This window comes from Trichosurus vulpecula, chromosome 3 (assembly GCF_011100635.1).
Source record: "Trichosurus vulpecula isolate mTriVul1 chromosome 3, mTriVul1.pri, whole genome shotgun sequence".
Taxonomy (NCBI): Eukaryota; Metazoa; Chordata; class Mammalia; order Diprotodontia; family Phalangeridae; genus Trichosurus; species Trichosurus vulpecula.
In genome coordinates this window covers 111,091,427-111,118,502 of record NC_050575.1, presented here as the reverse complement: position 1 = coordinate 111,118,502, position 27,076 = coordinate 111,091,427, and the positions used below count along the sequence as shown (strand labels likewise).

At 43.8% G+C, this 27,076-nt stretch overlaps 1 protein-coding gene across 1 annotated transcript in view; it reads left to right on the top strand.

The window, feature by feature from the left end:
• The window catches only part of TGM2 (transglutaminase 2), a 62,064-nt gene that overhangs the window by 7,843 nt on the left and 27,145 nt on the right, over nucleotides 1–27,076 (top strand). Inside the window, exons 3-4 of the mRNA XM_036749481.1 lie at nucleotides 19,278–19,520; nucleotides 21,415–21,533. Coding sequence (XP_036605376.1) covers nucleotides 19,278–19,520; nucleotides 21,415–21,533 — 362 coding nt within the window. The remainder of the gene's footprint in view (nucleotides 1–19,277; nucleotides 19,521–21,414; nucleotides 21,534–27,076) is intronic.

The window sequence follows — 27,076 nt, the reverse complement described above, 5'->3', positions numbered from 1 at the left end:
CCTCCTCTGGCCACCCTGGATAACAAGGCTCATCTTACCCCCATGTAGCTCAGAGCCAGTCCTGCCCAGAGATGGAGACGTGCATAGCATGGGTATTTGTTGCCTGGGTCTTGTTGGAAAATGTCCACTTCCCACCCTTTAGCCAAGGACCATCAGCCCCAGATGTTCTCCTCATATACTTGGTCTTTTATGTTGTGGGGAGTTGTTTTTGCCCTTTCTCTAACAATGCATACCCAACCTCATCAGTTAATAATGATCATCCCTTATCTTCAGGTGCAGGTGCAAGACTTCCTGCCTGCTGTTTTCCAAATCAGAAAAATGTTCCCAGCACCAACCTCTGCCCTACCTGCTCCTTCCCCTAAATTCCTCTTTGGCAACAAGTTAATCTATCACAAAATAAACATGGAGCCATCCAGAAAAGGAAATGCTAGAACAGCCCATCTGAAATCAAACAAAAGACTGTTATCTCCTGAAAAAGGGTAGATGAAAAAGAATTTGTCTCTATATGGTTTAGTTTCTAGTTCAGCAGCAGGTTTCCTAGTTTGGGTTTCTGCTTGGTGTCATAAGTTACTTTTCTACTCTAAGCCCTACTTTTTCAATATGTAAAATAAATGAATTAGTTAGACCAGAGCTATTCCCTAAACTCTCTTTCAGCTCTGAAATTCTATGTTCTAATGTTCCTTACAGTTATCACATTCTATGTTCTAATGTTCTTTGCATTTGTCACATTCTATGTTCTGATGTTCCTTGTACTTATCACATTCTATGTTCTGATGTTCCTTGCTCTGATCACAGTCTGTGTTCTGATGTTCCTTGCAGTTATGACATTCTATATTCTAATGTTCCTTGCACTTATCACAGTCTATTCTGTGATGTTCCTTGAAGTTGTCACATTCTATGTTCTGATGTTCCTTGCAGCTCTTACATTCTTTATTATAAGGTCCCTTCTAGTTCTACTAGTCTATGTTCTATGTTCTAGTGTCTATTAGTATATGTTTAGCTGGTTGTTCACCTTGAAGAATATAAGGGAAATGAGGGTTCCAGGACAAGTGTGATGTAGTCTGGACCACATCATTGAGTAGGGCCTTGGCTCTTAGAGAAGGAACTTAGGGTCTCCTCATCGAGCATGATAGGTATCTCTCAGCTGACTCCTTCAGTTACTGCCCAGTCTTCTATCCTTGAAATGGTAGCATTAACTCTCCAAGCCCAAGGCTGTTGAATACCATAAACTACTTAATCCTAAAAAAGGTTCTGTCTAGAGATGTCAAAGGCCATATTCCAGAAGCTTGAGAACATTCTATCCTCACTCCCCCACACACACATTCTCCATCCTCCTTCCCCACTGCCAAAGATGGAGTGGGCCTCAGCATCCTTAGTTGGACCTGGAAATCAGTCTTTATGGTGCTTCTACTATGTACATTTAACCTGGCTTCCTGGGCCTGGAATGCTTTCCCTCCTTATCTCCACTTATCAAAATCCTCTCCCTTTAAGGTCCAGCTCAGGTGCTACTTTGTCCACAAAGCATTCCCTGCTCCTTTCTGTCCTCCCCAAATTTTCTTAAGAGCACTTTCCCTGGGTCTCCACTTCACCCACGTTAACTCATACCCTACTTGTTTTGGTACTGGGATGGGAGGAACATTCCCCCTTACTAGAGGGCAAACCCCTCAAGGGCAGGGACTATGTTGTCTTTCATCCTCAAGTCTCAGTTTTGAGTACATAGATGGCTCTGCACAAAGTGTGTGATTAATCAATATCAATCTGAATTAAATTATGGACCCAGTTCTGAGCTAGCTTAACAAGGAAACAAAAATACTACACAGATCTTGTCGCTGAGGGAGGGAAACAAGACACATGTTGGAAAGAAGTAGTACATAATTAAGTACTCGATTTTGTGCCACAGACAGGCAGCAGAGTTGTGGGATTCAAGCAAAGAGAAGCTGACCATAGGCTGGAATGGTCATGGAAGGCTTCCTGGAGGAAGTGCACTTTGACTAGGGTCCCAAAGGATTATCATTTGAATAGTTGACGAGGGGAAGGCATTTTGAGACTGGAGAAGAAGCATGGAGCTAGGGGTGGGTGTAGGATTGGGGGAGGCATCCAGGATTACCTACCTTGGAGGGTTTTATTTGGGGGAACAGGGAAATAAGATCAGAGAGAGTAGGGTGGGGCCAGATCATGAGCCTCGAAGGCCAGGCCAAGGAAATAGCTAAATGAGGTTTTCTGCAACACCTAGCCTACCTTTGGCTCCCACTACAGTGGAGAGAATGAGGGCTCAGAAATCCTCAATAATAACTTAAAAAATAACTATGGACTGGTAAGCCCTCTCTCTGTATAGAATTGACCAGAACATTTCTGTAGTTAAAGCAGTCACCATGACATGGGGAGAAGGAAGGAAGTAGAATCCCCCATGTAGAATCCTAGAACTTCAGAGATAGAAGACACTTCAGAGGAATGATCGTCCAAGCCAAGTCATACCTGAACCAAGAACTCCCCCCATAACATCCCTGACAAATGGTCAGCCAGCCTTCTTTGGAAAATCTCCAGGCAATTTACCACCTCCAAGGGCAGCTGTTGCCATCATTGGGCAGCGCTGGTAGTTAGGAAGTTTTTTCCTTACACACAGCAGGAATCTGCCTCCCCAGCTTGCTCCTAGCTCTGACCTCTGTGGCCAAGGAAAACAAGTCAAATCCTACTCCTTCAGGAGGCAGCAATCATATTTCTCTCCCCTAAGTCTTCTCTTCTATAGGTTGAACATCCCTAGTTCCTTCGATCTATCCTTCCATGACATGACCTCCAGTCCTCTTGCCATTGTGGTAACTGACTCTTTAAAAGGGGTCCAAGCTCCTAGGCAGTGCAGCATATCTGCAGGGATGTCTCCTCTAAGAAGCCTCTCCTTCCTTCTCTGCTGTAAGGAGGGCTATGGCTAATTGAAGATAAAGTAAGAGAGGGAAGTCCCTCCCTGCACTGGTGTTACAGGCAGTGGTTAGGGTAGGCCTCACTCTGGAGAGATTGGGGGTAGAGGGAGGCATATCAAGGGCATCTGAGCACCGTGCCTGGCAAAGTCCTTCTCTGCCCTGCTTGTTGAGGACTTGGATAAACAGAACAAGGGAAGGCTAGATACCACAGTGCCAGTCTCCCAGCCTATACTGATCCAGCATTACAGTCACTTCCAATTTCCACCAGGCCTCAGAGATCCTGGACCCAGTCCATCTTTGCATAATATGACCTGTGCCCTCTTAGTATGACAAAGAAGCCAGACTCAGCTGCCAGGCTTAGAATACTGATGCTGCCCAGGGAACCACCATTGAGAGAGACCACAAAGAGACAGCCCTGCAGGGCCTTTTCCCCATCTAATCAATATATGGGAAGGTCCATGACTTCCACTAGGCTGGAGTGAAGGTCATCCTAATGGCCAAACTCACTTCCATTACATAGGGCTGAGCTTGCCTGGCTGGGTATTTGAATTAAATAAGAGTTATTAGACTAGATATGGCTTCCCTTCCCTCCCCTCCCCACAAACAGGACCCAATATTTCTAGTAAAATATTAAGTATCTCTAGTACATAGAAATACCTAAATGCTAGCAGGGGAACCAGCCAGTTTTCTCTTACACTAACAATGCCTTCAATGTGTTCACAGGTACATCGATTTTTAGTTTTTAATTTCAATTCAGCATGTATAAAGTGCCTATTAAGTGTGGGGCCTTATGTTTAGAAGAGAAATACATAGAGAAAAATGATACTCAAAAATTTAAAATTTAATAGAGGAGAGTGGGTGTGTCCCCAAATAAAGCAGTAACATGGTACAGGAGATAGAGAGACAGGACACCTAAGGTTACAGCGCCCCGCCCCCAATACATTTCAGCCTGTGCAAATCAAGCTAACCTCCCAGTGCTCTAGGGCCTAGTGGAGGCAATTCCCTAAAACAAAGTTTCAGAGAAGGTGCTGACCTGCATTGGAAGAAGGATTTGCCTCATGCAGGAGCCTTCTATACCAGGGAAATAATAGGTCTGCTCCCTGTCCCTGTCCTTAAGGCTGAATGTGATGGGGCAAATGAAAGGTCCTGGTAAAGCCTCCTGAGAAAATCTGAAGAGGAAGAAAACACTTTCATTGAAAGGGATCAGAAGAACTCCATAGAGCTAGTGTGCCATGAGGGACAAAGACTGAGGGATGAGGGAACAGCTAGGTGGCTCAGTGAATAGAGCATTGGCCCTGGAGTCAGGAGGACCTGAGCTCAAATCCGGCCTCAGACACTTGACACTTACTAGCTGTGTGACCTTGGGCAAGTCACTTAATCCCAACTGCCCTGCCTTCACCCCTCAAAAACAAAACAAAACAAAAAAACAAAGACTGAGGACTGAGGGTTGAGTCCTACCTCCCACATTTACTAGATGTGTGACTGAGCTAGTCGCTTAAGCTCCTCTGAGCTTCAATGTCCTCAGCTGTAAAAGGGCATAATAACCAACACTTTAAGGTTTACAAGGCTCTTTACGTGCCTCATCTCATATGATCTTCACAACAATCCACTGAGGTAAGTGCTGTTATTATCCTCACTTTGCAAATGAGGAAACTGAGGCTGAGAGTGGTTAAATGACTTGCCCAGTAGTAAGTGTTTGAAGTAGGATTTGAACTGGTTTCTTCCTGACTCCCATAGCAAGTGTCCCACAGGATTGTTATGACATATGTAGAATGATTTATAAACTTTAAAGAGTGCCACCTGAATTTTAGCCACCATCATCATCATCATCATCATCATTCTCATTACTGTTATTGGAGAAGGTGGCACATACCCTGGGCCTCAAAGTTAGGATTTCACCAGGTGCAGGTGTGGAGGGGAGGACATGTAAGGCCTAGGGACAACCCCTGCAGATGCCCAGAGGTGAGAGAGGGCAGGACAAGAATGGAGAACAGAGGATGGAGGCCCATTGGATGGGCGCTGTATATAGAGTGTGTGGAGGGGAATAATGGGAATGGCTGGAAAGTTTGTAGAGTTAGACTGTGGAGTGTGTTTAATGTCAGGCTTAGGAGTTTGTATTTTACCTTATAGGCAATGCAGAGCCACTCAAGGCTTTGAGCAGAAGAGTAATGGCTTTTTCAGAGGGCTTTCATATGGTCCTTTCTCACATCTTGTCCTGACAACAATCCTGTGAAGGAAATAGGCCACATGTTTTACAGATAAGAAAACTGGGGTACAGAGAAGCTATAAGATTTGTCAAAGATCCCATAGTGAGTTAGTGACAGGTCTCCTGACTTTTTACCAAATCCCCACATTCTTTCCTAGGCAGGGAACAATGAGGTCTAAATCCTAGGACTCTCTGCTGAGTGGCCTAGCATCTATTAAAACCAACAAATATTGCATAAGACGTTGGCTTCCTGTGATCAAGCCCAGCTGCCTGGAGATGCCACCTGGCCAGAGGTGATTTGGGCCAAAGGGCCAGGATTAGTGCTCTCTTGCCCTGGAGTCACTATCCTGCCCCTTTCCCTCCCTTCTTCCCAGGCTATTTCTCAAACTCTCCTTTTCCGTCCCTTTCCTCTTCTTTCCCTGTATATCCCAAAGGTTGTAGTAGACTGTGGAGAGAACCCCATGGCTAAGGCTGGTTCCTTTCTTCTTACCTTAGGCCCTGATAACCCAACCCAACAGTGGCTGATCTGGTAGCCCTAGAGATTCATCCAACCTCTCAAATAAACCCCAGAAGCTTCTGATCCTATCAACTTCCCTACTTCTCTTTTATCTCCCCAGATCCCATGCCTGAAGCAATCTTTTTTTTTTTTTCAGTACTGAGTTGTCTCCTTCCCTCCCAATCCCAACAACTCAAACCTGAAGCAGTCTTATGATGTTAGGTGCCACCCTCCTCTTCAAGGGGTTGGGGACAAGTAGTGAGAAGAACATTGTGAAAATATTGTAGTTATACACACACACACACACACACACACACACACACACACACACGCGCACACATGCCAGAGGGGTCATAGAGCACTCATGTTGCCCCAAGGTCAGTATTGCTAGGCTCGTTGGTTATTTGGGTCTAACCCTAAAATCTCCCCTCCACCAATATCTCCAAAGGACCATCAATCTGAGGACACTGGCAAATTGGAGTGTATCCTGAGAAAGGCAATCAGCATAGATGCACTTGGCAGGAATGGAACACTGTGGCATTCAAACTTTCACTTAAGAAACTAGGGATGTTTAGCCTGGAAAACAGACTTAAAGAGGACATGTTTGTTGTCTTATATATTTGAAGGCCTTTTCGTACCTGACCCTAGAGGGCAAGACTAGGAACAACAAATGGAAGTTTCAAAGACATTAATTTAGGGTTAATATAAGGGAAAATATTCTAATAATTAGAACTTTCAAAAAGTGAAATGGGCTATTTTGGAAGCTAATGAGCTCCCTATCACTGAAGGTTTTACTATAGTGATTGGATAACTGGTCATTTATTAAGACCATATAGAAGAAATTCTTATTCAGATAAGAGTTGGACTCGATGCTCTCTGGGGTTCCTTCTGGCTTAGATCTGCCTCTGTGAATTTGGAATACAGGAAGAGAGAAGTATTCTATGTACGTTCCTTTGGCAAGGTCTATGAATCTTGCTCCCAGCAACTTAACAAAGACAGGAAAGCTAACTCCGGATTCACTCAGATGTCCCAGGTCTCTCAGTTCTCATCCCAATCAAGCCCTTTAACCTCTCTCACCCTCACTGACTCATTTTTCAAATGATCGCTCACGTCCCTTTTCTCATTTTGATTAGAGCAAAGTTCCTCTCTTTGAGGTAGCTTCTAGTGTCTGTAAGGCCTCTTGCTGCCCTGCCACCCAACAACCAAAGAAAGGGCAAGATATGTGCCGCCTATCTGCCCCTGGACAAAGGTGCATAGATAAGGCCATGATATGAGAAGAAAGGTGGTTTTATGTGTGATTATGAAAGTGTGCTGGGGTTTCTGGAAAGACAAATGTCCAACTGGTCCAAAATCCTCTTCTTTTAACCACTTCTTTACCTAGGGTCCCACAAAGCAAATAGTCGTGCTACATTGCCTTGTGTAAGCAAAAGTTCTCTGAAGCAGATGTTGGGAAATGAGTTTACAGAGCTCCATGGCAGCTGAATGTCTCTGAACACCCAGGTATAGGTGAGACTATGAGAAACAGAATACAAAATGTCAGAACTAGGAGAGACCTTAACAGGGGTGGTGCACCTGTGGCCTCAAGGCTACATGTGGCCCTGTAGGTCTTCCAGTGGGCCCTTTGACTGAATCCAAACTACACAGAACAAATCCCATTAATAAAAGGATTTCTTCTGTAAGACTGGAACTCACTGGAGGCTGCACTGGAGACTGCACTAACCTAGAGGGCCATACATGGCCTTGAGGCCACAGATTCACCACCCCTGCCTTAGAACATAGACTGTTGGAAATTCAAATGACCTTAGAATGTAGAACATAGAAGGCCAGAGCTGGAAAAGGTCCTTAGAATATAGGCTTCTTGAGATGGAAGCACTTTAGAACAGAAAACACGGAGTATCAGAGCTAGGAGGGACTGTAGATCATTGAGTATTAGCATTGGAAAGATCCTTGGAAATTATGCCCTTATTTTACAGATGCCCAACCCTCTTGTTTTAGAGACAGGGTAACTGAGGTTCGGACAGGAGGGAGGGATGATGATTTCGTTGTACACGGTGCTTTACATTTTTTTAAAAAGTACTCCCCCAACTTTGATCATACGTGGTCATCACAAAACTCTTGTGAGGGAGGCAGGGCAGAAATTCTATTCTCCATCTGAAAGACAAGGAAATGGGACACCCTAGGAGGTGACATCACAGGATATCACAAGTGTACCATCGGATTTGAAGCTAGAATTGACCTAAGACAGTACCTCATTCAACCCATTCATTGTGCATTTGGGAAAACCGAAGGTCAGAGGAAGTCATATAGAAATGACTTATCCAAGGTCATATTAGCAACTGAGCTAGAGGCTAGAACACAGGTGTCCTGACTGTTGGTCTCTTTCCATGGCACTGCTCTGGATTGTGTACATGCCCTCTCACATCTATGTCAGACTTTCTGGATGTTGACGGGCAAGGCAGACTAAATTCCAGCAAGCTGCTTTTCTAGGCCATGCTAAAGGAGAGGGGGTGACTTGAAGTATGGCACCCAGGTCAATTAAACATTTATTTGAGGTTCCTAGGTTTAGACTCTAGATTCTGCTACTATCTAACCAGGGGCAAGTAATTTTTCCTCTGCAGGCCTCCATTCCTTCCTCTATAAAATGTAGGGTCTCACTAGACTCTGAGGGTCTTCCCAGCTCTTAACATTCTAAGATTTCACACAACAGAAACATAGGCACTGACAAACAGAGCTAAGTTAGACAGTGGGACTGACTAGGTAGGGCGAGGCATGGGAAGGAGTGAAGTCAGCCTGAGCTGGTGACAAGGCCTCCTCAGTCTAATAGAATTGAATTGGGTTTCAGACACAAACAGTTTCTTCCCGTCTCTTGGATGGGCTCTCCTCCTTCCCACCACCCTCTCATGTTGTTGGTCTAGGACAGAAGCCAACACTTCCCCCTGCCCTGCCTACTCCCACTCCACCAAGGGTGTTTTAGAACCAAACCTACACTCCTGCCCTGGGACATAGAACAGAGTATGTCAGCATAGCTTGGGACCTCTCTGTGGGCGGTTCGTTTTCATCCCACACCACCCCTCTACACTCAGCTCTTTGAAAAGGGAAGAATTCAGAACTGTTCATCCTAAGATTAAAGCGAGAGCAAAGTGGATTTTTCTCATTTCTATCCCTAAGGGTTTAGACTTTGAATATCATACAGCCTGGTGACAATCATAGAACTTAGTGATAGAAGGCAATGCCGACTGAGACCTGAAAAAAAAAGATGAAGGGGAAGAGTTGTAGAAATGGGGAATTATGGGTATACAACAACACCTATACTGTCAAATTCAGGCTGGCCCCTCTGGGGATGGGAGGGAGCAGAAAGCTATATTTGGAAATAAAGACAATATAAAAGCTAAAGATAATCAATAAAAAGAAAATGTCTGTGATACAGCTGGCCTGGAACCTCAATTCACCCTCACTCTGCAAAGAGCTTTTTTTCCTCTGCCATGACATCCCCATGTGGCATTTTGAATAGTGTACTCCCAAAGATGGTGCATGGGCCTTCCGGCTCTCCCTCACATCACTCTCCAGAGGTCACCAACTCGTATGTCTCCTGATAGAGATGTCCCTTGACACCAATGTACCATCCTTACCCAAGTGCCCAAGGAAGTAGGGAAGGTCTGAGTCAGGGACAAGGGACAGGAATAGGTGGAAACAGTAATAGAGAAGGCTTAATCACTTGGTTAAAGTGAAGCTTATTTTTATTTATTTTAAACCTTTCCAAGGCCCACCTTTCCCCTCTGAGGAAGGTTCCCTTCGCTAAAAGGAACTTTGCCACACTGGGCACCTAGCCCCGCCCAGGTGGCCCCATACCAAAAATAAACATGAACTAACAGCAGTGATGCAGGCTTTCTCTGTGTCTTGTCCGGATGCCAGGGGCCTGAGAGGAAGCAGCTGGAGAGAGCTTTATAGAGAGGCTTTTAAATGCGCAGACACTTAGAGAGTCAGTCACCAAGCCGTACTTTCCCTCATTCACAATTCTCCCCGGGGTTGACCCCATTTAGATCCAATATAGAAGGCCAGAGTCCCATTCATGAGAAATATACACATAAGACACAGCACAGCAGGGGCTCATCGGGCCAGGACTTATTCCAGCTCCTCAATTAATTTACCGTGACCTAAGGGAAATCTCTTCTTCTCTCTGGCCCTTGTTCCCTAATCTGTAGAATGAGGGGTTTGTCCTAGCCCTAGATGATCTTTAAGGGTGCCTTCTATCTCTAATAAAAAAAATCCCACTTGCAATCTTCATTAAAACTTCAAAATCATTTTTCTCACAACTCTGTGAGATTGGTAGTGCAGATAGTTTTATGCCCATTTTATAGAAGAGGAAACTGAGTCTCAGAAAAGTAAAGTAAGAAACCCTTAGAAGTAGACCTAGGAAAACTCCACTTTACCCTCTCTTTAATCTTAGGAGGAACAGCTCTAAATTTTTCTCTTTTCAGAGAGCTGAGTGTTGGCGGGGGGGGGGGGGGGGGATGAAAATGAACTGCCCACAGAAGGGTCCCAAGCTGTGTTGACATACTCTGCTCTCTGTCCCACAGCAGGATTGTTTATTGTCAAGTTTCCCCGTGCTCTCTATACTCATCATATTCGTCATTTTTAAACTAAAGAAGTATTCCATTTCATTTATTTGCCACAATTTGTTTGACTGTTCCCCAATCAATAAGCATCTACTCTAGCAGGACTCCATACTTCTAGTACAATCAATAGCACATGGGAATCTTCCTGAAGGCCACTGGCTTTGGGTCAAAAACTTCTGAAAGATGAGGACTGCCCTTCATCATTTTCCCATGTCCTTCCCAGGATTGGGTATACAGTTCTCAAGTGCATATTGAACTCTGTCTCTGACTAGGCTTCTGTCCTGGGCCATCTTCTCTTCTCTTTCTATCCTATTTCACTTGGTGATCTCTTCAGTTCCCATGGATTCAATTTCATCTCTATGCCAATCACCTTCAGATCTGCTTATCCAGCCCTAAGTTCTCTGCTCACATCTCCAACAGCCTTTCAGATGTTCCCAACTGGATATCTGGTAGACATCTCAAACTCACCACCTCAAAAACTGAACTCATTATCTTTCCCCTAAACCCTCCATCCTTCCAAATTTCCTTATTACTGTGGAGGGTACCGCCATCCTTCCAGTCACACAGGTTTGCAACCTAGATGTCATGCATCGTACACTGCTCACTTTCTCACCCCCACCCACTCTAGTCCATCCTCCATTCAACTGCCAAAGTGATCTTCCTGATCTGACCACATCAGCCCCTTAGTCAATAACCTCCAGTGGCTCCAGAATCAACTCCAAAATCAAGTATAAAATCCTCTGTTTGGTATCCAAAGCCTTTCATAACCTAGGACCCTTCCCTTTCCCTTTCCCCAAATCACCTTTCTAGTCTTCTTATCCCTTACATTCTCTGTGTAGTCTTGGATCCAGTCTCACTGGATTCCTTGCTATTCCTCAAACAAGATACTCCATCTCTCAGCTCCATGTGTTCTCTCTGGCTTAGGATGCTTTCCCTCCTCATCTTAACCTCCTGGCTTCCCTCAAGTCCCAGCTAAAATCTGACCTTCTATAGAAGTCTTTCCCAATTTCTTCTTAATTCTAGTGTCTTCCCTCTATACATGGTTGTTTGTAAATAGTTGTTTGCATATTGTCACCCATATTAGATTGTCAGCTCCTGGAGAATAGGGGCAGTCTTTTGTCTCTTTTTATATCTCCAGTGATTAGCCTAGTGGCTGGCACATAGTAGGTGCTTAATAAATGCTTATTCACTGAATGATTCTAACTCACTTGAGGAAGGCACTTTCCATTTCTGGACATGAGTGTCCTCAAGTAAACAAGGAAATTGGACTAGATCAATGGTTCTCAAAGTAGGGCTCCCCCTGGGGAGACCTCAAGACATTTTCATAGCAATACCAAGAAATTTTAATTTCTAATGAAGTAAATATCTGTAAATATAACCCATATAAACAAATGATCTTTGGGGAGGGTCCCAAGGGTGTTGTGAGTTTCAAACAAGATAATGGAGATAAAACATTTTGCAAGTCTTAAAACACTATATGAATGCCAATTATCACCATCATCATCATCATCATCATCCCATAGTCACCAGGCCTCTAGCCTGGTGATGACATCGTTCCCTCAGCCTTCTACCACACTCCCAGGGAGCTCAAGCAATGTCTATAAAGCAAGACTACAGTGTGCTGGTAAATGTTTAACAATCAGGCTCTCTCCTGAGGGGAAATGTATACACATACAATTTTAAGTTTAATCTGCATTATTAATACTTGCTTAAGTCCAGACAATCAACAAAATAATTAATCAATTTCTGAAGTATAAATGATCACATTGAAAATTTAAGGATTGGCTATCTAAAAGCAGCACACCCCTTTGGGGTCTTCATTCATTTTTAGGAGTGAAAAGGGGTTCCTAAGGCCAAAAAGTTTAAGAACCCTCTGGACCAAACAATCTCAGAGGTCCCTTCCTGCCCTGACACTCTGTGTCCTGTGTCCTACGTCCCTTCCAGCTCTGGTGTTCAGTGGTTTGCCCATTGCGGTACTGAAGGTTCTGCAGGCTTCTAAAAGCCCCTGTTTTGAAATGTCACTACCAGCGGGAGGGGCAGTGCCTTAATCTCTTACCTCCTGACACCTTCATTACAAAAGAACAATAATAATAACTGGCATTTATCTAAAGCTTTGAGGTTTACATAGGAATTTACATCTGTCATCTCATTTGATCCTCCCAGAGACCCTCTAATGTAGGTAGGCCAAGTATTTGCAAACCCCAGAGCTTCATAGGAAATGTGAATTCGTATTAGCTGAAGTTGAATCCATCTACAGAGTAAGAGTGAATGGCTGGGTTCAGGGCCTTTCCTGGATTTGGCTGGAAGGGGAGAGGGAGGAGGAGGGAGCTTAGAGGGTGAGGGGAGGAGACCTCCACCTGGCAGGAGATAAACTTGAAGTCATAAGGGTGGGGATGGGAAGTGGGGAGGAAAGAAGGAAAAGGAAAAGGAGGCAAAAGGTTGAAAAGGGGCATGAGAGAAAGAGTAGGAAGCGCTCCTTTGGAAGATGGGCAGGAAGGCAAGGGACAGATTTATTAGGGAAAATCAGAATCACCTGGAGGGCAACCTCAACTTGACTTTGTGTGACGCTGCTCAGGCCTAGTGGGGATGGAGAAGGTTCGGCCTCTCCCTTTTCTATGTAGCCAGGGCCATGACCAGTGGTGGAGCTTGGAAAGGAGCCAGTTGTGAGGTCTGGGAGAAACAAAGCAAGGATGTGGGGGTGGCACACAGTCTACAGAATTCAAGACAAATAGTGGCCTAGAAACCAGAAGATAAGAGGGATCCCAGAGCGCAGGAAGGCTACTCGTCCAAAGCATAGGTTGGCAAGAGGAAGATAAGGACCACACTTTTGTTCAGACAGTCCAGAGTTATCATAATTATAACTCCCCTTTCTGTAATGCTTTAAGGCAACAGTTCTCAGACTTCTTTGGTTTTAGGCCCTTTTATACTCAGCTAGATGGCACAGGGGATAGAGCACTGGGTCTGGAGCCAGGAAGACTTGAGTCCAAATATGGATGACCTCAGACACTTACTAGCTGTGTGACCCTAAGCAAGTCACTTAACCAATGTCTGCCTCAGTTTCCCCATCTGTAAAATGGGAATCATAATAGCAGAGTCGCGAGGATCAAATGAGATAATAACTGTAAAGCACTTAGCACCGTCATGTCCAACTCTTCATGACATTTGGGGTTTTCTTGGCAGAGATGCTGGAGTGGTTTGCCATTTCCTTCTCCATTTTACAGAAGAGGAAACTGAGGCAAACAGGGTGAAGTGACTTGCCCAAGGTCACACAGCTAGTCAGTGTCTAAGGCTAGATTGAAATCAGGAAGATGAGTCTGCCTGACTTCAGGCCCAGAATTCCATCTACTGTACAACCTAACTGCCCCACAACAACACCACGTAGCCCAGTACCTGGCACATAGTAAGCACTATATAAACATCAGCTAGTATTATTATATTACACTTAGAAGTAATTGAGGAACCTCTAAAGAGTTTTTGTTTATGTCATTATAGTTATTGACATTTACCACATTAGAAATTTAAAACATCTTAGTATAATTATGAAAATAGTTTTGACTTCATGGACTCCCTGAAAGGGTCTTAGAGATCCCCGAGGCTCCCTGGACCACAATTTGAAAACTACTGCTTTAAAGTTTACCAAAAAAAAGTGATTTCCAGGGGGCGGAGCCAAGATGACAGAGTAAAAGCAGGAGTTTGCTTGAGCTCTTCCCCAAACCTTTCCAAATGCCTGTAAAAAATGGCTCTAAATAAATTCTAGAGCAGAACCCACAAAATGACAGAGTGAAACAAATTTTCAGCCCAAGACAACCTGGAAGGTTGTTAGGAAAAGTCTGCTACACCAGGATGAGAGAGGAGCACAGTCCAGCGCAAAACTCGCCAGGGTAGACAGGGCCCCATTAAACCCGGAGCCACTTCAGAGGACTGAATCAATGGCAGCTGTGGCAGTTTCCAGACTTCTCAACCCACAAACACAAAAGACAACTTAGAAGGTCACTAGGAAAGGTCTTTTGGTCCTGGGTGAGAGAGGAATATGGTCCAGCTCCAACCCTAAGGGGTAGTGGTGGCAGCAGCAGCAGCTGTTTCCAGAGCTCTCAGCCCACAGTTGGTGGGGGGAGCAAGTGGCTAATCAGAGGGGGACCTCTTTGCTGACCATGAGGCAGGATTCTCTTGCTTTGCGCATGCTTGGATCTGGGTCTCAGTCCTGGGTGGTAGTCCTGGGGTGAGGAGGAGCACCGACATGGTGAAACTTGTGGTTGCAGTAGAGAAGGAATCCTCCTCACAGTTCCAAGGCAGAAAAGAATGCTTGTGGTCACTCACAGACCAGAGCACAGGTCAGGAGATGAGTAAAAACCTCTCCTTTGATCATATCACCTTGGAAGAAATGAAAATTTACAGGTCCCTAGAAATATCTCTGAAAACAGCTGCACAAAAGCCCTAAAACTTGGGAAAGTACACCCTCCACTCTAGAAACAGAATCCTACCTTAACAAAGAGTTAAAAAGTCAAGTAACTGTCTGGGAAAATGAACAAACACTGGGGAAAAAACCAGACTATAGAATTGTGCTTTAGTGACAAAGAAAATCAAAACATACAACCAGAAGAAGACAACAAAATAAAGCTCCTACATCCAAAGCCTCCAAGAAAAATTTGAATTGGTCTCAGACCATAGAAGAGCTCAAAAAAGATTTTAGAAATCAAGTAAGAGAAGTAGAGGAAAAATGGGGAAAAGAAATGAGAGTGATGCAAGAAAATCATGAAAAACGAATCAACAGCTTGCTAAAGGAGACCCAAAAAAATACTGAAGAAAATAACACAGACTAACTCAAATGGCAAAAGAGCTCCAAAAAGCCAATGGGGAGAAGAATGCCTTAAGAAGCAGAATTGGCCAAATGGAAAAGGAGGCCCAAAAGACCACTGAAGAAAATAATTCCTTAAAAATTAGAATGGAGCAATTGGAAGCTAATGACTTTATGAGAAATCAAGAAATTAGAAAACAAAACCAAAAGAATGAAAAAATAGAAGACAATGTGAAATACCTCACTGGAAAAACAACTGACTTGGAAAATAGATCCAGGAGAGATAATTTAAACATTATTGGACTATCTGAAAGCCATGATAAAAAAAAAAGAGCCTGGACATCATCTTTCAAGAAATTATCAAGGAAAATTGCCCTGATGTTCTGGAACCAGAGGGTAAAATAGAAATTGAGGGAGTCCACCAATCACCTCCTGAAACAGATCCCAAAAGGAAGACTCCTAGAAATATTATAGTCAAATTCCAGAGTTCCCAGGTCAAGGAAAAAATACTGTAAGCAGCCAGAAAGCAACAATTCAAGTATTGTAGAAACACAATCATGATAATACAAGATCTAGCAGCTTCCACACTAAGGGATCAGACGGTTTGGAATATGATATTCTGGAGGTCAATGAGCTAGGATTAAAATCAAGAATCACCTACTCAGCAGAACTGAGTATAATCTTTCAGGGGAATAAATGGATTTTCAATGAAATAGAGGACTTTCAAGCATTTTTGATGAAAAGACGAGAGCTGAATAGAAAATTTGACTTTCAAATATAAGACTCAAGAGAAGTATGAAAAGGTAAACAGGAAAGAGAAATCATAAGGGACTTACTAAAGTTGAACTGCTTACATTCCTACATGGAAAGATAATATTTGTATATAGGTGAGAGGGAATGAGTGAACCTTACTCTCATCAGATTTGGCTTAAAGAGGGAATAATACACTTAGTTGGGTAAGGAAATCTATCTTACCCTATAAGAAACTAGGCAGGGAAGGGGATAAGAGAGGGGAGGATGATAGACGGGAGGGCAGATTGGGGGAGGGGGTAATCAGAAGCAAACACTTTTGAGGAAAGACAGGGTCAAAAGAGAGAATAGAATAAATGAGGGGGTGGGATAGGATGGACGGAGATATAATTAGTCTTTCACAACATGACTATTACAGAAATGTTTTGCATGACTACACATGTATAACCTATATCGAATTGTTTGCCTTCTCAATGAGGGGGGCAGTGCAGAGGAAGGAAGGGAGAGAATGTGGGACTCAAAGTTTTAAAAACAAATGTTAAAAGTTGTTTTTACATGCAACTGGGAAATAAGATATACAGGCATAGGGGTATAGAAATCTATCTTGCCCTACAGGAAAATAGAAGAGGAAGGGGATAAGAGAAAGGGGTGAGGTGATAGAAGGGAGGGTAGATTGGGGGAAGGAGTAATTAGAATGCACATTGCCTTGGGGTGGGGGGAGGGGAGAGATGAGGAGAAAATTTGGAGCTCAAAATCTTGTGGAAGTGAATGTTGAAAACCAAAAATAAAAAAATTTAATAACAAATTTACAAAAGAAATAAAAGATCAGAACTGAATAAAAAAAATTGACTTCCAAAAAAAAGTTATTTCCTCACAACAACCCTGTGAGGTAGGTAATAATCAATATTTATTAAGCACCTACTATGTGCCAGGCACCATGCTAAGCACTGGGGATACAAAGAAGCAAAAGACAGTTTCGACCTCAAGGAGCTTATAATCTAAGGAGGTAACATACAAACAAATACAAAGCTAGCTATATACAGGATAAATGGGAAATAATTAGCAGAGTGAAGGCACTGGAACTGAGAGAGGTTGGGGAAAGCTTCCTGTAGAAGGTAGCAGTTTAGTTTGAACTTAAAGGAAAGCAGGAAAGTCAATAGAGCAGAGGAAGGAGAGCATTCCAGGAATTGGGGACAGCCAGAGAGAATGCCTAGAGCCAAGAGATAGAGTGTCTTGTTCATGGAACAACCAGGAGCAATAATAACATCTGATGTGTATATAGGACTATCTATATCAATTTCTATATCTAATCTATATATTTATAACTATTTATATCTGTATCTAATCTGTGTCTATTTATATCTATGGGAGCTGGTGGTGCCATAGTGCACAGAGTGCCAAGCCTGGAGTCAGGAAGACTCATCTTCATGAGTTCAAATCTGGCCCCAGACACTTACTAGCTGTGTGACCCTGGACAAGTCACTTAACCCTGTTTGCTTCAGTTTCCTCATCTGCAAAATGAGCTAGAGAAGGAAATGGCAAACCACTCCGGTATCTTTGCCAAGAAAATCCCAAATGGTGTCGCAAAGAGTCAGACATCACTGAAATGGTCCAACCACAACAAAAACAACAGTCTATATCTAATCTATAAATATAGTCATCCTTCTCTATATTATCTCACTTGAGCCCTATGAAGGAAATCTTTTTTGAAAGGAAGGTGGTCTGGGTCTGTGATTTCATCAATATGGGGGGAATTTCCTGGTGTTTGCATTTTCTCCTCTGATATAGATTCACCCCTTGTCTGTGGCTTACACTACAGACTTAGAAAGTTTTCCAAGTTTGTCTTGGAGAGTTTCTTGGAGCCCTGAAGGGGAACTTTTCCAAGGTCACACAGCTAGTTTGTGTCAGAGGCAGGAGGACAGGAATCCAGCTTTTCTTGACTTCCAAGGCTAACCCTCTATCCAATTCATCATACTTTCTCTCTTTCAATTAATACAGAAGACATTAGGATCCTTTGTCTGAAACTCAGACAAAATGCCTTGTTTCTGTCTACCAGCTTGGAATTCTCAGAGTCAGGACTTGAACCTGGGTCTTCTGACTCCATAACCAGTGATATTTCCATTAATAATAATAATGATAATAAACATAGCTGAAATGTATATAGCCCTGACCATGTGCCAGGCACTGTGCTAAATGCCTTATAATCATTATTTTATTTCATCCTCTCTACTCCATAGACTGTCAGAGATCAGAGGGAAGAACTTTAGCCACCTCATTGAATCCTCTCATTTTACAGATACGGAAACTGGGGCCCAGAGAAGGGGAATGACTTGCCCAGGATCACATAGCCAGTTAGTGGAATAGCTAGAACTGGACCTTCAATCTCCTGATAGTTCAGGGCTCTTTCTGGAAAAAAAAAAGAGGGGGGGGAAAAAGGTATTGTAGCTTTTTTTTTTTTCGGCATAACTGTCACTTTGTCTTTTTGGCTTTGCCCTTAATCATTTATTTGACCTTGTTGTGGGCCAGGGTTGGTTTGTGGTAAGCCCTTCAGTCTCCTACCAACACGAGCAGGAATCGTGAGCAAAGAAGTTAGGAAGTAGCTCTGGGCCAGTCTGAATTAACGTTGTCCCTGGGGGGTTGATCTGGGACCCAGGAAGGAGTACCTTTTGGACAGGAAGACTATTAAGTCAGCTCAGAAACACTAACGGAGAACTCTTAAGCCACACAAGAACTTTGTTAGGTAATTGGTTTTTCCATTCTTGCTTGTGGTTTTTTTTTTTTAATTTTTGGTAAATTGCTTTATAAGAACCCTGGAAACTGTTTTTACTTGAGGATTCTTAATATCTTTTTATCAAAAGGACTGATTATTTGAACCCTCAGACTCTGAGTAATCCTTTGTACTAGACATTGGACCATGACCAGATAAGTCTGGAGCACACTTTAGGTCTTTGATGGAATAGATGTATGAGAGTAGGGCTCCTCTGCAGAGGTTCACACAAGCATCTTAACTGGGAATCCAGAAACTCGCTTCCCAATAGAGTTCTCCTTATAACCAAGAGAAGCAGCTAAGCAAAACAAATGGACCATCTACCATGTCTGACAGCATATGTAGTATTCTGTATCCATAGCCCACTACCTCTCTGTTGAAAGGAGAGAAGTAGTTTCATCCTCAGTCATCTGGAATTAATTCGAATTCTGATGTCCTTAGCATTCTTTTCCTTCACGTTAGCATGGTCATCATTTATATTAGTCTCTTGGTTCTGTTTTCTTTGTTCTTCTATTCTCTATTCTATTCTTTATTCTTTAGTTCATATAAACCTTTTCTACCATTCTATGCGGGGACTTGTATCGGGCCACAGTGATCCTTGATCTCCGGGGGAGAGCAGCTAAGGTGATACCCCCAGCTGGTGGCCACATAGCCTTGACTCAGGGGATCTGTGGAAGATGGAATAAGCATATTCAGGGAGCAGTAACTCACCAGAGGCTTTTTGCTTGGCAGGACCCTGTCCCAGTGATGCTGCAGGTACCAAGGCCAAATTCGCCCTCTCTGACACTGTCCATGAGGGAACCTGGGCAGCCTCTGTGGTGGGCCAAGAAGGCAATAAGCTACGCCTGACAATCTCCTCCCCAGCCCATGCTCCCATCGGCATCTACAAACTCTCCATGGAGGTCGTCACAGGATCCCACAGTAATATCTTCTCCCTCGCCGGCTTTGTGCTCCTCTTCAATCCCTGGTGCCCAGGTAAGGGTGACAACAATAACAGTCGTAGAAAAATAACTGCTCACATTTCTGTAGTGCTTTCAGGATTACAAAGCACTTTGCTCACAAGAACTTGGTGAGATGGGTAATGCAAGTCTCATTATTATCCCCATTTTATAGATTAAGGAACTGAGACCCATTTGTTCATATAAATACTAAGCGACAGAGCTAGCATTCAAACCCAGGTCTCCTGACTCCAAATCCAATGCTTTTTTTCCCAAACACCAGAATACTTTCCAGGATGGGACCTGGTCCATGTAGGGCCCGCTCAGGCAAAGGCACTTCTCTCCACACCTCGGTTTGGGGGGAGGGGTGGGGAGAGGCCTGCTTAAGATCTGTTGACAGGTTCCATAGTCAGATATTCCTAATAATAGATGCCTTCTGAGAATTCAGTGCTTTTTTTGTCCCTAAGCACTTTCTCATCTATTTTCTCATGGGTCCCACACACAAAGCGCAGGGAGATTAGTAGATATAAGGGTTATTATTAACATTTTCTAGATTGGAAAATTGAAGCCCAGAGAAGGAAAAAAGTCAGTCACTGAGTTTCAGAGCTGGAACCCAGATAGGTTGACTCCTATGCCAGGGTTCTCATCTTCTCAATAGGGGAGATGTGGAATAAAAAGTTAAATCCCAAAAGCTTGATTCAAACTCTGAAAGCAGCACTCTTCTGCCATACAAGGCCATTCTTCCTTTGCTGTACCCCCAAGTTGCACAGATGATTTTCAACATAGTGCCTATGCTGGTGTCAGAGGTCTTAAAAATGTTAGGGGGATACTGTAGTAAGTTATAATAACAAAATAATTAAAAAATAAAAGTAATAGCTAGTGTTTATATGGAATCTACTAGGAGCCAGGCACAGTGCTAAATGCTTAATAAATATTATCTCATTTGAGCCTCACAACTACTGTGGAAGTTAGGGCTATTAACCCCATTTTACAGTTGAGGAAACTGAGGCAAACAAAGGTTAGATGACTTTCCCAAGGTCATACATCTAATATGTATTTGAGGCTGGATTTGAACTCAGGCTTTCCTGACTCTACTTCAAAGCACCATCTACTGTGCCACTAAAGTGCCTCCACTAAACCTTGTAGCGCATAGGAAGTAGATTGTAAGCACACTACTGTCCGCTTTAGAGCAAAAAGAAACCTTTGGGATTGTCCAACCCCTTCATTTTACAGATGAAGACTACAGAACTAAAGTCACTTTCCCAAGGTCATACAGCTAGTATCAGACCTTCTGCCCCCTTCTCTTCTGATCCCAGGGCACCTGGCTTTTTGCTCCTCCCTGGATGAGCCTAACCATTCTCTAGCACCACAGGATGCTCTTGTCTTCCTGTGTCAGGGGCAAGGGAAATGCTTTTCCTCTCAACAGCCCTGTGAAATAAGTATAATCATTCCTATTTTATAGAGGAAGAAACTGAGGCCCAGAGCAGTTAACTTAATTGCTCAGAATAACACAGCTTTTAAATGACAGGGCTAAGATTAGAACTCAGGTCCAGTATAATTTTTACTATCCCATACTACCTACCTCCAAATTGCCTTCAGCTATCATGTGTTATATCTGTATGGATTTTTTGTTTCTTTGTTTTGCCAAACCTGATTTCACCGTGTGTAAGGAACTCCTCTAGGTACCTTATCTATAAGTATAGATGTAAGGAGCACTGAGAGGCTCAGTGACTTGCCCAAGGTCACACAGCCAGTATCTGTCAGAAGGCAGAACTTCCTAACTCCCAGACTGGGTGATTATTAAGTTCACTTTTCTGATTCGACAGTGATACATCTTAGATACCAGCCACCATGACCAATGTCAGACACTGTACAAAGAGTCAAACTGTGCAAGTCTTAATCCAAGAGTAACTGTTTGCTTTCCTCTTCAGCGGATACAGTCTATGCAGAGAAAGATGACTTTCGGAAGGAATATGTCCTGAATCAGCATGGTGTCATCTTTCAGGGGTCCTGTTCATTCATTATCATGACCCCATGGAACTTTGGACAGGTGAGTTTTTCCTTGCCCTGCCACCCCACCCCACCCCACCCCAGTTTCCAGGAACCAGATGCTGCCCCGGCTGCCCGTTGCCTACTTCAATCAAAAAAGTCACCATCAAGAACCAAAAGGGTGCTCAGCCCTCAATCAGCTATATTATGGAGGAAGCAAAGATGGCTGAGGCTTGAGGCCTGCCCTCTGGAAGCCTTCAGTCTAACTAGGGAAATAACCTAAAGGTGGTCAAGTTCCAAGTTGGGTGTTCTCAACCCTGAAGGCGATAGCAGATGGGGCCGGGGGAAGGCCAGTGTAGGCTGAAACCATCAGAAGGCATTCTAGAGGAAGTAGGTCTTGAAATCTCCCAGGAAGAATAGGAAAAAGTAGAGAAAAGAAGGGTGAAAAGGGAGACCTGTGCCTGCTGGGTATTTCCATAAAATCTCACATTTCTATGGTACTTTTAGGCTTCTCCATTGCTCTCCCTGTAAACAGCTCTGTACAGTAGGGAGTAAAAATACTTTATCCCTGTTTCACCTATAAGAAAACTGAGGTTCAGAGAGCCTTCTCACCCCAAAGAATCGGCTTCTGCGGGGGTGGGGAGGGGCAAAAAGCCGCAGGAGACTTGCCCCAAATCAATCAGCCTATAAATGTGAAAGGCAGGATTCGAAACCGGGCCTACTGCCTCCAGGGCTTTTTCCAAGCCACCATTCAAAGATCTATGATTTCATCAATGTGGCTACCTACTCACAACCCCTCCATCCTTTCAAAAACATTGTCACAGTTGCCCTTTCCCCAAATCCTCATTCACCGGTAATTAGCCTTCTGGGCATGAGCCTTGCCATACTTTGCTCGACTGGTTTCCAGGCTTTAGGCACAGAGTACATAACTACACCCATACAGAAAGGCTTTTTGGCAAAGTAGAGCCTATCAAGGTTTGTGTCCTGCTAGCAAAGCTTTTGAGAACTGAGGGCTATTGCCACGCCAAGAGGTCTTTAGTGAAAGACTTTATACATAGTCAGTAGTTAATAAATGGTAAATGAATGAAATGTATACATTCCAGTCTGGACTAGGTGGTCTCTGAGGTCCTCCAGGTTATACTTCAGTAGATAGGAAAGGTAGTTGTTAATCCCTACTTTTCAGATGAGGAAACTAAGGCCTGGAAAGGCAAAGTGAGCTGCCCAGGGGCACTCAGGAGTGCCCAGCTATAAGTCATTCCCCTAGTAGTAGGGATAGGCTTGCATGGAAACATCCACGTCTCTCAGAATGGCTCTAAAAAAAACAGTTAGCAAGTGAGTGAATGAGCCTATTAGGAGGCCATTGGGCATGTGCTTGGTATCAACCTGGATTTTTCTTAAAAGCCTTTTCAGAGGCAGAGTGGATTGGGGCAGGAGTGGGTCACAGCAATGCCTATGACTAATCCTGATTACTAAAAGTATCAGACAAGACTCAGAAGGCCCATGTCTTGGTCCCCCACTTCTCTAGAGTCAGAGGCTAGCTAACCTTTTAGTAATATATCGCAGTTGGCAAAGTGCTTTCCTCACAAGCTTGAGAAATTAGTGGGTAGTGCCAAAGTATTAATATCATAACAGAGTAGTAAAATGAGATTTAAAGAGAAGGGGTTTGTCCGAGGCCAATCATCCAGAAAGTGGTAGCATTAATACCCAAACCCAGGGCCCCTGATATTAGCGCCCATGATCCTCCCTCTACTTATCTAAGGACCTATGTTCCTATACAGTTTTTTCCCTTTCACAGCTAAAATATCTCATCTCATCCTCTGGCCCTGAGAAGTCAGCAGAGCTCATATTTTTAATCTGTGTTTTGAAGATGAGGAATACAAGGCCCAGAGAGGGGAGGAGTCTCCCAAGGTTACAAAGAGAGTAAAAAGCAGAGCCAGGACTCAAAACCAAATCTCCTGACTCTGGTCAACAACTGAAATATATTCTCCCTTATGTGGTGCTAAAAGGAGTGAAGGAACAGGGCTTTTAAGGAATTACAGAAATCATGTGTCTTAGTGAAGGCTGTGTGACCTTATATGAGTTATTTAACCCCTCTGGGCCTCAAGATCCCTTGGGATCTGGGCAGTCAAAGGCTATAAACAAGCGAGCCACTTCTACAAAAAGGCAAGAGAGAGCTCATATAACTGAGTGCTAAGGATGGGATGAAGAGGAAGGGCTCCATAATTTTAACTGAACCATCCTGCCAGGGAGATATGGGTGGTTCCCAGTCAGATAAAATACACCAGAATCCTTTAGACTTGGCGGGCAGGCAGGAAAGATGCTGTTAGATTAGGAGAAAGGAGAGATAACAGCAACGTGCCGTTCTACCATCCTGCCCTCCTCCCCACTGCGGGTAACATGTAAGCTATGAATTTTTGTTTGGGCTTGATTTTTTAGTAGTGGAGATAGTCTGCACAGAGAGATCTGAACAACTTTTACTTAGTGTCCTTCTACCCCAGTCCATGCTGCAGCCCAAAAGCACAGTTATGGCCAAGGAAGAATTCATGAAGGGGAAGAGGTGGCAGGACCCATTTGGGGCCAGGGTCAGGGCCCAGTGTACGTCTAGTTCAATCCGTGGCTGGCATCAGAGCTCCATCTATGGCCGGGGTCATGGGCTGATGGTGTTAGGGAAATAACATAGCTATTCATATTCCTCATATTCATGACACACTTTTTGAAATGCTGCTTTCTTTTCCTTCTTTGACAACAGACTCTACTTGCAAGAGTCTCTTCCTGAACCTCATTCTGAAGGTATCAGGAGTTTCTTAAGCCAAAGACTTCCACTGAGAAGGGTCCAGGAGAGATCCCTTAATCTACCTACAAAGCGGTGCAGTTGAGTCAAAGGAACTCTTTTATTAGATTGTTGAGGCCCATATATCAGTGCAATAAATAACATCAAATAAAATAAACAAATACAATAAAGCAAGACCCCCAGGTCTCAGGTTGTCAGCATTGGCAGATATCTCAGAATCTTGCCTACCTTCCCCATAGTTCTTCCCTTTTTTCTCTTTTCTCCCTCTTCTTGACCTTCCTACACAGAGCCAGCCCTCTATCCACACACCCAATAGCTTGTTTCCCAGCCACCATCCTTCCCTTTTCACCAAAACTACAGAATTTTGTTGAATTTTGATACTCCTAAAATTCTCTTTGCTCTCCCAGTTACTATAGTGCAGAAGAGGGAAGAGGGGTAAATGGAGCCATAACCCAGGTACAGCAGACCATTAATGTCCAGGTTATTAAAGAAAACAGAGAAAAAAATCTACTTCCTTCTGGGCTTTCCCTGTGCTTGATTCTTTGTCCCATTTAATTGTACTGGGGTGGGGGTGGGAAGAAAGGGAGGAAGAAGGTTGCCTAAGGATTATTGTTACCCGGTTAGAGATAAGGAAACTGAGGCCTAGCAAGTGCACCTCCTGGGCCTGAGGCCAGGAGTTGGTTGGCTGGTGGCTGAGCAGCGACTAGAAACGAAGGTCTCCTAATTCCCAGGTCACAGCTTTCCCCAGTGCCATAGTGTGTCAACAAAAACCAACTAACTTGGGGAAAAAAGCCATTAACCTCCTCCTACCTGCAACAGTTCACTCACTCACTCACTCATTTATAAGAACATTTATCAAGAACCAAGTATATGTAGAGACCTGGGCTCACTGCTAAGGGAAGACACAAAATTTCAAGATAGTCACTGCCTTTGGAAAACCGAGTCTAGTATGGGGATATGAAATACAGAGAAGTGTAATATACATACACAAATATACACATATACGTATATACATACACACACATATGCACATATATATTTCGTTATAAAGCAATGTGGATTTTTGTCCACGAATTATTGGAGTTTTTTGTTTTTTAAGATGAGAAGGGGCAGAGTCCTTGAAGCAGGGATATAACATGACCAGAGGCAAAGGATGTCTATTGGCTTCTTGCCCCCAATAGAGCTATGTGATCTCTAGCCCTGAGGGAGGGTCTCAGAATTAACAGAAGCTGGAGGGCTCAAAGGCCTGAACTAGCTGAACTTGGGAAAGTCATTTTTACTCCCAGAGAAGCTGAGGGTAGCCTCTTAGACCTGGAAGGGATTTTAAGATATGGAACACAGAATGTCAGCTGGAAGAATCCTTTGAACACAGAACTTAGACTGTGAGAGCTGGAAGGGGCATAAATACCATAGAACATAGAAAAGAGGGCTGGAGGAGACCTTTATTCGTGCGGGTTTTATTGGTCTGTGGGAGCTCCCGGTACAGAAATTCCCTGCAGTTGTTCAGATCACAATTGTCTTGCATCTTAGGGTCCTAGAGAATTGCCAAGAGGGGCAAAGTGATTTACCAAGGAAATCACAGATACTCTGAATCCTAAATCCAGGTCTTGCTGACTCCGAGGTTACCCAATATACCTTTCACCCTAGTAGGCACCTAATTAAGAATGCTTGTTGGAATGTACTGAATGATTGGAGGCTCAGCTGGAGTTTCAGAGACAGGATGGAGCAAGTCCTGGGATGACGAAGAAATTACTGAGCCACCGATGGCAGGATCTAGCCTCTATAAACAGTGGCTCAGACCAGGAATGAGTGGGCTGACGTGGAGCCTGGTCCTAGAGCCCAGGGCATGCTTCCCTTCCTCTTCTCCTCCGTGATGATGCTGCTGGAGCATCTTAAGAATCCTAACTGGGATCACAGCAAAAATGAGTTCCTCTCAAAGCTTTAAGGTTTCTCAAGTGCTTTTGTCACCCAAGTCCCACAAGGTGGGAAGTGCAAGTCACTTATTAGCCCCAGGATCAGGGCCTCTCCTAAGAAAGCTCTGAAGGCAGAATGGTATTCTGGCAAGAGCCCTGTATTGGGCAGTCAGGAGGCCCAGGTCCTTTTCTTAGCTGTACCACTTAGACATCTTGAGCAAGCTCTTTGTCCTCTCTGGCCTTCATTTCCCTCTAAAAATGTTGGGGTTGGACTGGATGACCCACGCTCTAAGACCCCCTCCCCCCTCCCCCCCCCCCCCACCACCTCCCTCAAGGTTCTTTGCAATTCTAAATTCACCTCTGAGCCTCAGTTCCCCCAACTGTAAAGCGAAGGAGTAAGACCTTTAGATTCCTTCTAGCTCTGACATCCTAGGATTGTTTTGTCATTCTCAGGCATTGTAGGTATCAGGTTGGCCAGTGGTGGCAGCTCTCTCACAACATTGGCTGGTGAGGGACTGCAGTGAAGGGGGAGGAGATAGCAGCCCCAGAGCAGTCCTTTCATTGGCTTCCTTTTGGGGGAGGAAAAGGGAGGGAAAGTAGCTGGAATCACCAGCGGCCACTGCTCAGAGAACCCCCTGGTAGCCTGTGGGCATTAATATTCATGGCATGGCAGCAGGAGGTTTATAAATATTTATAAGCTGGTTCTGCTTCCACTCATTAGATTAAGCCATAAAAAAATTGCCATAAATCACCGTGAAGAAGTTGAGGGCTAAGAGTAACCAAGGGAGGAGAACTGGAGCAGATAAATACCAAAGGATTAGGAGCTTCAGTTGTTTTCTCTCTGACTTTAACCATATAGGGAAATTTGTTGTTCAGTCATTTTCAGTTGTGTCTGACTCT